This window comes from Chanodichthys erythropterus, chromosome 22 (genome assembly GCF_024489055.1).
Source record: "Chanodichthys erythropterus isolate Z2021 chromosome 22, ASM2448905v1, whole genome shotgun sequence".
NCBI lineage: Eukaryota > Metazoa > Chordata > Actinopteri > Cypriniformes > Xenocyprididae > Chanodichthys > Chanodichthys erythropterus.
In genome coordinates this window covers 28,454,885-28,468,917 of record NC_090242.1, presented here as the reverse complement: position 1 = coordinate 28,468,917, position 14,033 = coordinate 28,454,885, and the positions used below count along the sequence as shown (strand labels likewise).

Sequence of the window (14,033 nt, the reverse complement as noted above, 5' to 3'; positions counted from 1 at the left end):
GTTAGTAAAACTCAGAAAAATGAACATGACTGTCCAATCAGCCATTATACTGTGCTCATGGCGCACACTCAAGAGTTGCATACGCAAATGCGCCAGCTCGCGCTGCATAATTATTTTATTATAGCTTAAATAAAGCACAAAAGAAACTACGAGCAATGATCGTCGGTGTTCTGTTGTAAGTTAAGTCATGAAATTACCAAACATGTGATTAAAGCTGCCTCAAAACTGTGCATGCATGTATTTGTTGACATGGTTTTAAATCTATTGTTATCCAATTTGTTGGCCTTAAAACATCTTAAAAATGCACATATGTACACCAGGGAAATCTAAATTTTCTCAGGGGAGCATGCCTCCAAACCCCCCTAGCAAAATACATTTTCTGACCTCAGTAATTATGAAACCCTGCATATGGCACAGTTTATATTCTATCTAATGAAATCTGAGGTAAATGTGTGTAAATAAATGGGACCAAACGCGATTGAATGTAAAGGGTTGTGTCTCGTTATTCTATTAATAACTACCGATTGATTTTGCATTTCTATCAGAAATTAAGAATTATTAGTGTCATTGTAGTGCTGCAAATATCTAATACTTCAAATCTCAAAGTTAAATCAGATTTTTTTTTTGTAAAAATGTTTCTGCCAAAAATAGTATATAGCTCCACTGTGGTTTTTAACTAAAAAAAAAACAAACAAAAAAAACATTTTCAAAACATCCCCCCTCTGGTTTTCTCACAAATCGCACCGTTTGTATGTACACGCTGACCTCATTGATTCTGGCATCTAAAGAGATATGCAACTCTCACATAGTTTTACTTCTTCATGTTGACATAAATGAGACAACATATTAATCATTGTATTATTTATTATCATAGCATTAATGTCTTCCACATAGTATTGCAAGACAGTGCAACAAATAGTTGTGACTGTTACATACAACTGTTTGTTTTTCTGTGTTTCAGGAATTCCAGTAAGTACCCCGTTATCACTGAGGCTTTAATTCAGAACAAATGTGAGTTGGTCTGGAGGTGGGCAGATACAGCATGGCATGATCTGTGTTGGCTTTGCAACCTTGATATAGACTGCAAAATGAGGTGAGATAAGAGGGAAGGCACGATATATGCTCCATGAGACAGTTTCTGAATTGACCGCACTCCATTTTTCACTGTCTGGCATCCATCCTGACCGCCTGTATCCTAATAACCAGACGTGCCTGGATAAAGAATCCAACAGCTGATACAAATCTCTTTGTGCCTTTGCACAGAATGCATAGTAAACACTAGTACATGTTCAAGTGTGCAATCCTCCCTATCATACTAACAATGCAGCAACACAACAAACTTTTATTGCTGTGGTTGCGTCATGCATTCCAACTCAAGAGAGTGTAAACATGCATGGTTGCCCCAAACACGTTCAATTTTCAATGAGCTATTTGTCACATAAGTAGTGTTTATAAATTGCAAACACACTGTTAATGACAACAGTGCAGCGTGGAGCACTTTAATAATGTCAGTTCTTGTACTTGTAGCCTACATATTTGAGGGTTTAGGATGTGAACAAACATTTTAGTTCTTTTTATTAATTCAGAGATCTGGTTGTTTTTTAATGTTTTAATTGTAATGCTTTTTCTTCAATAAATCCTAACAGGGCACTCCAGGACGAGATGGCTACCCGGTAATTTTCACTCTGGTTATACACTGATCACATCTGCTCTAACCACAGGCACACGCAGAACTTGAGGTCTCTTGTAGACCTCAGCTGATAGGCAGTGTTAAGTGTAGTAGTGCACCACCTGCTGGACATATTAGAAATTATTGCTAAATATATATATAAATATATATATATATATAAATATATATATATATATATATATATATATATATATATATATATATATATATATATATATATATATATATATATATATATATATAAAACAAGGCTTTTGGGTTTAAACATCAATAACATTCTTCAAATTACATTAAAATTCTGATTTATCACATGCATAAACTTTCCGATAAGACCTGATCTCTTATTTCTTTAATCGCCAAGAAGCTTGTCCATTGCTTTGCACTTACATTTTGAGTAAAACATGGGGGCATAGGTTCGAGTCTCAGTACCGGCAGGAGTTGTCTTTGGGGGGAGTGAATGTACAGTGCTCTCAATACCACTGAGGTGAGACCATTGAGCAAGGCACTGGACCCCCAACTGGTCCCCAGGCGCTGCAGCAAAAATTGGCTGCCCTGCACGGCTCTGGGTGTGTGTTCATTGTGTGGGTGTTTGTTCACTGTTTTTTCTACTCATTACTATCCGATAAGCTAATTTAAAGGGTTAGTTCACCCAAAAATGAAAATTCTGTCATTAATTACTCACCCTCATGTCGTTCCACACCTGTAAGACATTTGTTCATCTTCGTAACACAAATTAAGATATTTTTGATGAAATCCAATGACTCAATGAGGCCACCATTGGCAGCAAGATAATTTACACTTTCAGATGCCCAGAAAGCTACTAAAGACATATTTAAAACAGTTCATGTGACTACAGTGGTTTAACCTTAATGTTATGAAGCAATGAGAATACTTTTTGTGCGCCAAAAAACTAAATAATGACTTTATTCAACAATATCTAGTGATGGACGATTTCAAAACACTGCTTCATGAAGCTTCAAAGCTTTACAAATCTTTTGTTTCGAATCAGTGGTTCAGAGTGCATATCGAACTGCCAAAGTCACATGATTTCAGTAAATGTCTTAAGTGTTTTGAAATTTTAAAGGTAAAGCTTCAAAGCTTCATGAAGCAGTATTTTGAAATAGAAATTACTAGATACTGTTGAATAAAGTCTTTTTTTTTTTTTTACACAAAAAGTATTCTCGTCGCTTCATAACATTAAGGTTGAACCACTGTAGACACATGAACTGTTTTAAGTATGTCTTTAGTAGCTTTCTGGGCATCTGAAAGTGTTAATTATCTTGCTGGCAATGGAGGCCTCACTGAGCCATCGGATTTTATCAAAAAATATCTTAAATTGTGTTCCGAAGATGAAGTTGTGACATTTTGTAAAACGTAATAAAATCAAGAATCTTTGATTTGTTGATTCTCTTGAATCTTTATTTAACTGACACAAGTGCAAAGAAAAGATTTTCAGTGTTTTCACTGACCAACTTGATTGTATTTTTGTAAATATAAACCAATTTTGGGACAGAGGCATGTTTACCACTGTGTCACATCACCTTTCCTTTTAATTACACTTTTTAATCATTTGAGGAATTGAGGATAATAATTGTTGCAGTTTTGCAAGTGGAATTTTCGCCCACTCTCACCTGATACAAGACATAAAATCGATGTATAGCTTTCTCCTTTTGTTGCATTTCTTGATACAGCGGCAGACTGTGTTAAATGACAACGGTTTTCCAAAGTACTCCCTAGCCCATGTGGTTATTTTTAACACAGCAGCATGATGGTTGCTCATGCAGTGCCATCCGAGGGCTCAAAGGTAACGCACATTCAACAGAAGTTTCCTGCCTTGCCCTACACAGACTGAAATCTTTTCACAGTATTATGTATGGTAGATGGTGAAAGACCTAAATACTTTGCAGTCTTGCATTGAGAAAATTAGATTTTTTTTAACTTTTGTCCAAATTTTTGACAATTATCTCATGAAATTTGGCATGAAGTGGTGAGCCATGACCCATCTTTGCTTGTAAAACTGAATCTTTGGTGGATGTTCCTTCTATACCCAAACATGATACCCTCACCTACCAGTTCACCGGCTAATTATGGACTGTTTCAAAAGCATTTAACTTGGATATTCTGTACACTTTTCACTACTATTTGACCTCTGTCCCAACTTTTGTGGAGTGTGTTACAGCCATCAAAATCAAAATTTGTTTATTTTTACAAAATACAATTAATTTGGCTAGTGAAAACATTGAAAATCTTTTCATTGTACTTTTGCTCAAGAGAATGACCAAATCAGAGATTCTTGATTTTATTTCCTTACCTCTACGCCTACACAAATCTTTCAGAACAGAGAACTATTGTTCTTTCCAATAGTTTTGCTTTTAAAAGAGGCATTAGTTGCATGAAGCCTCCCTGACAGGCCATCGCAATCCAGATGCGATCAGTTGCATGCGTTGGCAGCCTCCGCTCCGCATAAAGATCAACTGGGAAATATAGTCCTGTGTGAAGTCTCTCCAAGCATAACAAGAAGAGAGCTGCTCCAAACTGAACCGTGTGCAGGACTGCACCACATGTGGCCCTTACCGGATTTCCAACTGCACTCAGAACCATCAGCACACAAGTCATCCGTTTCTTCTAGCTCACACTGAATAGACCGACATGTACAACCCCTGCATGCTCTCTTGTCACTTGTCCATTCTGAAAGCACAAGCACAAACTACTAGACCAAGACAGACAGCCCTATTGTCTGTGGTTCCTGGCTGTGTTGCTCTGAATAAAACACACAGGCAGAGAATCTTCAGAAATCTGTTTATCGTTATATTTGTTTTTCATTTTTTTGTCTAATTTTTAGGGGTGTGGCGAGATCTCGTGTCACGAGATCTCGCGAGACTAAATTGTGACGAGGCGAAAAGCAGTCTCGTGATAGTGTGAGGGTGAAATTAGGAAAGAATATGCCACCGCTACGTTTACATTACGTCTCCACTGTCGTTTTGCTTTTTAAAGAAATAAAAAACCATTTAATTCAGCTGGATAACGGCCGCCGCCGCTCCATATTCACAGAGTACACGATATCGCGAAAGTGAAAGTAAATGCGAGCTCGTATTCAAACGCCATGTCAATACCCCGCATTTAGAAAGCGGCTCCCTGATGCATGCAAATATCTCTCAATATGAAAGCGATCTTAGGCTGGGCTGTGTAGTTGTAAGCATCTCTCAGCTCGGTATCATGCTTAAAGAAAAATTTGGTCTCTATTTGCACTTTGAATACTGAGAGAGTGCTTTGATTATGGTTGCACTTATTGATTGCACTTAATAAGACTAAAAGAAAACTGTTTTTTTTTGTGGTAACACTTTACAATAAGGCTTCATTAGTTAAACTTTACATGAACTAAGTTATTTTAGTTAATTTTAATTTCAACATTTACTAATACATTGTTAAAATCAAAAGTTGCATTTGTTAACATTACTTAATGCACTATTATGAACTAACCATGAATGACTATTTTTATGTTTAACTAACATTAACAAAGATTAATAACTACTGTAGCAAAGATATTGCTCATTGTTGATGTTGGTTAATACATTAATGTTTATAAATGAGACCTTATTGTAAAGTTTTACCATTTTTATTTATACTCTTTTTATTTCTATAAACAATTTGTGGAAAGGAGTTCAGTTAGGTGGTCAAAAGTTGTAGAAGCTCATAAATCATGTACAGTAAGGTCTGAAGAGACTTGTATGAAATTATACAGGAGAGAAGCCAGTTTGCGGCAAAATGTTTTACAGTACTTGAGTATTGTTGTCTTTTACTGCATATGATAATTCACACTCAGAAAGTAGAACTGAAATGACATTAATTACAAGATGATTAGTTTTGAACATTTTAAATGCACCTGCTGATTATTTTTCTAATCATATTTGAGGATTTCTTAAAAATAGTGTGTAAAAATCTCGTCTCGTTCTCGTGAACTCAATCTCGTGTCTCGTCACACCCCTACTAATTTTACATTGTGTATACAAAGTTATGCTGACACATTGTTTTAATAGCTATTGCATTTAGATCTACCAGGCTTGTTTTACATTTATCATGACTTTTTGAGTAAAATCAGAAAGTGTTCACATTTCGTTTAGTTAAGTATGTTTCACAGGTCAGAGACTCAAGTCAAAGAGCTCTGTGCACAGACCCTTTCAGCACCTTCAGTGCCGTGGACAGCGACCTTCTGTCCTCTAGTCTGAGCTTACTGAAGCCAGTGATGATGGAATTTCCTTCTTCTAATCATTTACAACAGGGTCGACTAATTATTATTTTAAAAATATAATGTTTAGTTAAGACGTCAGCAAAGCTAAAGTTAAAAGGCCATATTTTCGCTGTTTTATTGTCCTAAATTTGGAATATGTAATTAAAATTTACCCTATAAATACATGTAATTGATCTTATTCAAAAATAAATAAATAAATAAATATTTTATATATATATATATATATATATATATATATATATATATATATATATATATATATATATATATATATATAAATAAAATCAACAACCTATTTGATAAAAGTCCCTGCAGTATTTTTTTCTTCCTTTTTGATAATTAATTTTCACTAGGATGTACGTCACAATACGGAAGAAATTAACAAAATAGAAAATTCAAATTTAATGCACAAGTTTATGATTGCCCTGAAATAATAATAAATTCTGTCTTTCTCAGGGTCCATTGGGTATGGATGGAAAGCCTGTAAGTACTATCTTCTCTCATTTTTTTAAACCAGATCATCTTGCATCACATCAGTTTTTAACATCATTGGTTTAACTCCACTTATCTGTAGGAGTTTATTATTGCTGTATTGCATACACTGCTGATTATACTAATTTTTTTTCTGATTTTTCTTTCCTTATAGGGACCTCCAGGACCAAAAGGCAGTCAGGTAGGTTTGAAAGTGATTGTATAATTGTGTGTTGCCAGTATGCAATACATCTTAGATTCCTAATGCAGCCACATCTGGTATAAACCAGTCACACCTCTTGGTTTGTACAGCACAGGTAAACTTCAGTCCATCACCTCATTCATAAGAGTTTGATGTTGGAAAGCATCATTCAGATCTAATTCCTCAGGTTCCTCAGGGGCCAGTTGCACCAGCTGTGTATACTGTAAGTTAAAACTTACCCTAGTTGTGGCACAAACTATGCACTACTGAATAATAGACTTTGAAATGTAACCATACTTATAAAATAATTTATGAAAGCCTAATGTAAGATTTCAATTTTAATTATCAGGTTTGTTGTATTAGTATTTATTACTCATTACTTTTGCACACATTTCCCAAAAATTCCCCTTTAGTCATTCTGCTGACTATAGTAATGTTGCACCTGCATATCAGCTAACTCGTTAGACTAACGCTTTATTGTGATGGTCCCTCAAAATACATTCTACTGACTGTAAGTAACTTTGCAAGTGCATGTCAATTTATTCTAACCATAACCTTATTCTACTAACCGTAACCCTAGCCATAAAAAGTCTATTAATACTCAACTAATTCTCTAATGAGAGTCAGTTGACATGTTGGTGCAACGTTTCTTATAGTCAACAGAATCTCTAAAGGGGACCATCAAAATAAAGTGTAACCAAAATGAAATACATATTTAAATGCCATATTTATTGTATTTCATGATTATATATTGTATTTCAAAGATGTAATTTATTACCATAATTAAAAATTAAATGCATGCACTACTTCTCTTTACAAATTTGAAGGCTGCTTATTGGATCTGTAAAAGTCATATTTTGTGAGTATACATTGCAGAGGACTTACCTACTAGCTTTCTGGCTTGGTACAAGTAAATTAAGTACAGCGATAGTTACAAACTAACTAGTAGTTACTAAGAACCCAATTGTGGACTTAGCAAATTTCATAAGACTTTACGAATGGCTCGTGCAACCATACCCAGGTCTCTGGTCCTCCTCTTATACTCGTATATGTGTTTACATGGGGGAGGCCAGGCCTCAATGTCAGTGTTGTGGGAGAAATGAAGTGGCCAAATGCCTCTTTTAAAACCCATTTGAAGGGTAAACATTGGAGCAATTATTTGCTCAGAACTGCACACAAGTTGGGTGCAGCATATCAGCGAAATACCAACAGCTTTCGCCAATTACGTCCAAGTTTAGAGTCACTGGTTTAAAATCACACTCAAGAGGATGGATGTTTTCTTGCTAAAAGCAGAAGGGCACTTTAGTCAAGTGTTTACTTGAAGGACCATTGAAGATTAAAGAAAAGAAGGGCGTGTTTTTGACTGGGCACACATGAACAAGATGGTCTGCATAAACGACTTTACGTAACAGGAGAGATTACATCTCAACCTTATGTAAATGTTCTCCTTGTGTGTGTTGAAGTTAGTATCATCTGATGTAGCTTTCACAAATTGAGGACGAAATCAAGTGAATTAACAAGTGCTGTCATTGTTGGGTCCAACAATAACAACCTCCAATCCAGTCCATATTTTACAGCATATGCTGGCATATAATGATTAAAACTCCAGTTCGCTTTAAAAATATCATAAGTGACAAAACCCAAGATTCCTGCTGTACCATTTTGTATCTTCATGTTTTGAGCTCAAGTTAACATTAAGTGCACTTGGGACAAGAGCCTCATTTTAAACATACTTTGAACAATACCACAATACCACTGCACTGCTTTCTGAGATGAAGCTCATACTTATTAAACAGCACACAAAATTACAGCGTTTGAAGAGCCATAGTGAACACGACACCACAGAGAACGATGAAGCTGTGATAATCAGAATGTGTCTTGTTGTTTTTGTGGTCTTAAGCAAAGTTTCCTGCACAGGCCGCCGAGCAGAATAAAACCAGAATAATATCATCCACTCCCTCAAACCCTCAGCCCTCCACTCATGAAGTAAAAGCTCTTATGTAAAATTAAATGCAGGAATCTTTGCTGTCATTAGGAATGGAATGTCATAACATTGTTTTATCTTCACTCTTATAAATCCCTCTCTTCATATTTTGTGATAAATGATAAATGTTTTTCATTCAAACACTCAGATTCAACCACTAAAACATCTGCCAGTCATTTTTGAAGGTGTAATTGGTGTGACTTGTGGTTTGCAATGGAAATAGCCTGCGTTGTTGGGAACGATTTCTAATCTGTCATTTTGAATCTTTCTCTTCTTTTGCCAGGGAATGCCAGGACCAAAAGGAGATAAGGTATATTCACCCCACAACACATTCCAGCATGATAAATTTACAATTTATGGAGCCATCAAAGCGTAACAATGATAGTTTTGCTCTAACTGAAGCATTTTGACCCTGTAACCCAATGAAATTCAGTAATAAGTAGAGTTGCTCTCTCCACAGGGTGACCAGGGAGACACTGGGCCCAGGGTGAGAGTCACATCTAATTTTTTTGCTCAGTTTCTTCAGAAGTCTGAGTTTATAGAGGTTGCACTGATCTGAGGATGCCTCTTGACCTGGAAGTCAATTTAAGTAATTTCCTTTCAGATGGCAGCGCTTGGTTGCTAACAGTTTTACATTCTGAGGTTGATAGAAGTTAGATCTTTATCTGTTAAAGTAATTCAAATTACAACCACAATATGGTATCAATCACTGTTCGTCTGCCTCCTCCAAGCCTGTTTTCACCTCATCCACAAGGGGGAAAGAAAAAAAAAAACGTGAGCCTTGACAAATCAGGAATCCGTCAGTGAAGATCGTACCATTTTTCTATCTATATCTACTCAAGCTATCATTTTAAATCATTTGGCTCCCCGTGCTGCTTTTCCACCACACCTCATGACCATTCAGCACAATTAGAAACATGTGCTTTGGCTGCTCTCTTTCTTTATGTTAAGAACATGTGTTGTGTGCACTAAATTGTTTTTGCTTTACGGCATCACAGTCTGACAGTAGAAAAATGAACCAAATCATTTGGAGTGGTGACATGAGAAGTCAGGAAAAGCAAAACAGAATCTCCCATGGGCCGTGTTCCCATTTTTATGGATGTAAGAGTCACATTAGCGCTTTTTCAACTCCAGTTAAGCAGGAGTATGACCCCTTGGAATCCATTAAAGCTCTCATGGGACAAGGACCCCTTGACCTGGAAGTCGATTAAAGCCGTGTTTCCTTCCAGATGTCAGGACTTGGGTTTGTAGTGCAGGTGGATAGTTGACCTTATGCTTACTCTTGACTTGTGACTTTTGCCCTTTGCCCAGACACAGAAGAAGCAGATCAGACTCACAAAGTAGTCTTTGTGTCATGGGAGGTAGCTGAGAAGAATGTTCTGCGGAGTTGTATGTAGGGTTGTGCACCATTCAGAACTGAACTGAGAATACTGTTCTTGAATTTGAATTGAGATAGCAAACACAGAATTGCAATGAAATTAAATTTAAAGATGGTAACTTTAACCACATTTAACAGTACATTAGCAACATGCTAACAAAACATTTAGAAAGACAATTTACAAATATCACTAAAAATATCATGATATCATGGATCATGTCAGTTATTATTGCTCCATCTGCCATTTTTCGCTGTTGTTCTTGCTTGCTTACCTAGTCTGATGATTCAGCTGTGCACATCCAGACGTTAATACTGGCTGCCCTTGTGTAATGCTTTGAACATGAGCTGGCATATGCAAATATTGGGGCGTACATATTAATGATCCCGACTGTTATGTAACAGTCGGTGTTATGTTGAGATTCGCCTGTTCTTCTGAGGTCTTTTAAACAAATGAGATTTATATAAGAAGGAGGAAACAATGGAGTTTGAGACTCACTGTATGTCATTTCCATGTACTGAACTCTTGTTATTTGACTATGCCGAGGTAAATTCAATTTTTTAATCTAGGGCACCTTTAAAGAAATTCACATTCAACAAATTTTAATTAGAAATTAGTCTTTAGAATTAGAAACTTTGAATGATGACTTGACAAAGACTAATTTGAAAGTCTGAACATTCTTGAAATTTGAAGGGATATTATAGGCAAGGCCTTACTGATTACAGATTATCGAGATCACACATAGCGTAGACTTGAAAACAACCCCTTAAAACAACTCAGCAACCACCCAGAACACCCAAGCAACTAGAACTGTCAAAAGTACTGACTTCGGTACAACATTGGTACTGAAATTTAAAAAATGTGCTGCTTTGAGTGCTGTTGAGCAGATTCGTAAACACCTCTGATTGGACATTGTGTTGACGCGCTCAACATATATGTCTGTGATTTGCTTCAATGATCAATGCTTCAAAAAAGTTATCAGTCTTCAATGAGCGCTTACACACATACACTCGCTCCCACTTTCAGAACGCTTTCAAAGCCAATCGCAGACTTATTCGATGAGCATGTCAACACAATCAGAGGGGTTTCCGCTCAACAGCGCTCAACATTTATAAAATTTCAGTACCAATTGTTACTGAAGTCAGCACTTTTGACAACTCTACAAGCAACAAACTATAAACTGCTTAGAAACCGCAAAGCAATATCTCAGAAACAATGAAAATCATCTTAGCATCATGGTGGAAAGTTATGCAAGGCCAAGCACCTGTTTTCTGCTGACAATGCAGAAATCTAGACATGCTGTGGTTGTTCTCTACACAATTTCAGTACTGTTCCTGCAGAGTATGTTTGAATATACAAAAAAAAAAACCTTGACAATCTGTGAGAAAGGAAAATCATGAAAAAGTTTCTCCAAGGAAAAAGTAGCCTTTCTTCACGAATCCGTTGCAGACCTATCTAACCGCAACTCTAAACATAAACCTCATCACCATGTGCACCCATTGAAAGTTAATCATATCCAGAAGGTGTATGGGCTTGGTTTCTTAAAACATAATAATAGCCAGAATAACACTCACAGGATTCAGTTTCAAGTTGAAGCTCAGAAATACAATGTGAGATGTCATCACCCTCCATTATATGTATCCTAACAGTGTCATTCTCCGAATCATCTCCTCTTTCCCCCTTACGTCATTTCCTGCCTCCGTTTTCTTCTATATGACCTCTGACCTCCCAGGGACCACCGGCCTACGCTGCCTCTGCAGGCCTGCTCAGTAATCAGATTCTCACGGTTAAGGTTTGTCCCTCTCAGCCTATCGTCCCTGCATCTCCTGACACATGTGGCTGTCCATGTTCACAAACATCTGTGCCTTCATACCTTACTCTGTTTTGCTATTTTTTCCACTTCTCCTTTGTTCCCACAACCTCTTACGCTGAGGGAAGACTGTGCAGGCTGAATATCTGTTTCTCCAGCTGTGATTACTGGCATCCCTGCTTTGTTTCTTATGCAGTCTGTCCATCTTTCTCATTATCTGTCCTCTGCCGTCAGATGGTCTTCCCTCGCCATGAGCATGGCTTTCTCTCGGCTACAACTGACCATCATACATTTCACAGGCGCCTTCTAAAGGTAGAGCCAGACTTGTGCAAGCTTTGCTGCTTTTCTCATTTTCTCCATTTCTTCTGTGTGTCCTTGTGTCCTCAATTAGCACATTTGGCAGTTTACAATGTTGTGTTGCATTCCTGCTTTAAATTTCAAAGAGAGGGTAATTGTTGTGTTTATTGACAAGTGACAAAAACATGTCTGCTAGACCACAGCAAATAATCAAGGCAAAAAGCTATTTGCCTTTTTAGCAGTAGAACTGACTTGCATTATCTTAATATGTTAAACAAGACATCCCCCCCCCCCTTTTTTTTTTTTTTTTTGCGGAACCAAAGACACTTCTTCATAAGCCGCGTTTCCACCACAGGAACTTTCCTCAGGAACTAGGGACTTTGGGATGGTACTTGGTGTGTTTCGACCGCAGGAACCAAGGTCTAAATGAAGTTCCGGATAAAAATTTCCCCTTCAGAAAGTTCCTGCTCAGGAAGTGGTACTTTTTCAAAGTTCAGGAACTTTCGGGGGTGGACTTGGGTGCTGAACATGCTGATTTGTTGAGTTCACGCAGCATTTTGATTGGTTGACTCCACGCAGCATTTTTTTTCAACCACTATTTTTAAAAGTCTGTTGCGGTACGTGAAGTAAGAGTGTTTGTTTTTTAAATCAACAATGGAGTTTAATAAATATGACCGATGGACCGACGACGAGGTTCAGGCTTTATTAAGCTCATATATCGCAGTCCTACGTCACTGGACTTCTCTTCACTGTACTTTAGACCGCAATGGAAACGCAGACAGCAACGGGTCTGGGGGAAAAAAGTTATGGGTAATTTCGGTGGAAACGCGGCTAAAGATAGCTCTTTGAAGCTTTGGCCCCAGAAGCATTTTACATGCTGCATCTGAATACAGAAACCAAACTTTCAGTTTTAGTACATCAGTGCTTATATGAAGTCAATATGAAACATGATTAATATGCAGGCAAAGTAAAGTACCTATTTGAGTAACCTTAAGACTACAGAGATCAGAGGCAACAATTAAACTCTTTTCAAAAATACTTGTTCTCTCTTTGTCTGTAGGGTGATCAAGGTCAGACTGGGCCCCCAGGTCCCCCAGGACCTCCAGGAACACCTGGTCCCAGAGGGCCTCCAGGAAACACAGGCAGAGATGGGCCACAGGGCCACCCAGGAGAGCCGGTAAGACACTCAAATTCTATCTCACATGGTCATTTGTGCCTGTGTCTTTACTGAGCTCACTCATTCTACAGCTGTTGTGACTCATATATGAGTCACACTGTGCTTACGACCCCTGCTCAGAAGACCAGGTGCAGCTTCTCACTGAGCTGAACCCTGTGCTCAGTGTTGGGTTCAGACATACGGCATTTCCTTCTACACTTGCGTTCTTGGCAGATGCTCCCAAATCAAAGTGACTTGGTGTAAAATATGCACATTTTGTGTAAGACAGGTGCAAGAGTCGCTAAAGTGTTCTGACTAGGTTTTCGTGTATTGCTATGTGGTGTCTATGGTGTAAATGCTGTGATAAACCAGGCCGAGCAGTGTTGGGCTATCCATGAGCGGCTAATGGCCCAGTGTTTGTGGTGGGTTTCACAAATCTGTGAATAGGCCTCATCTTTGGCACACTATGTACTTTTCAATATAAGTGCTGTATAAATATAAGGTATTATTATTATTTTCAACTATATTTGCTTTATGCACAATTTTCGGTATCATTTATGGCTGTTCTGGCAATTTTAACTTGGGGTTATAGGTTTATTCAATAAAATAAGTGTGAGCAATATTAATAGTGGTGCTTGATTTTAGAATACAGAATAGTAGTTGTTTCACCTTCCATCTTCACAAATCATCAGGGGCCTGGGAAGATGTTTTAAATTGGGGGGTGTGGGGATAAGGATAATATAGAGCCTATAAAACATGTCAAAATTCCACAAAGCACAACAAGCGTATCAGTGAGAA

The 14,033-nt window shown here is 37.5% G+C and overlaps 1 protein-coding gene across 1 annotated transcript in view; it reads left to right on the top strand.

The window, feature by feature from the left end:
* The window catches only part of LOC137012084 (collagen alpha-1(XXIII) chain), a 118,844-nt gene that overhangs the window by 97,168 nt on the left and 7,643 nt on the right, over positions 1 to 14,033 (top strand). Inside the window, exons 4-11 of the mRNA XM_067375118.1 lie at positions 962 to 969; positions 1,647 to 1,673; positions 6,396 to 6,422; positions 6,586 to 6,612; positions 8,880 to 8,906; positions 9,057 to 9,083; positions 11,705 to 11,764; positions 13,140 to 13,256. Of these exons, the coding sequence (XP_067231219.1) occupies positions 962 to 969; positions 1,647 to 1,673; positions 6,396 to 6,422; positions 6,586 to 6,612; positions 8,880 to 8,906; positions 9,057 to 9,083; positions 11,705 to 11,764; positions 13,140 to 13,256 (320 nt within the window). The remainder of the gene's footprint in view (positions 1 to 961; positions 970 to 1,646; positions 1,674 to 6,395; positions 6,423 to 6,585; positions 6,613 to 8,879; positions 8,907 to 9,056; positions 9,084 to 11,704; positions 11,765 to 13,139; positions 13,257 to 14,033) is intronic.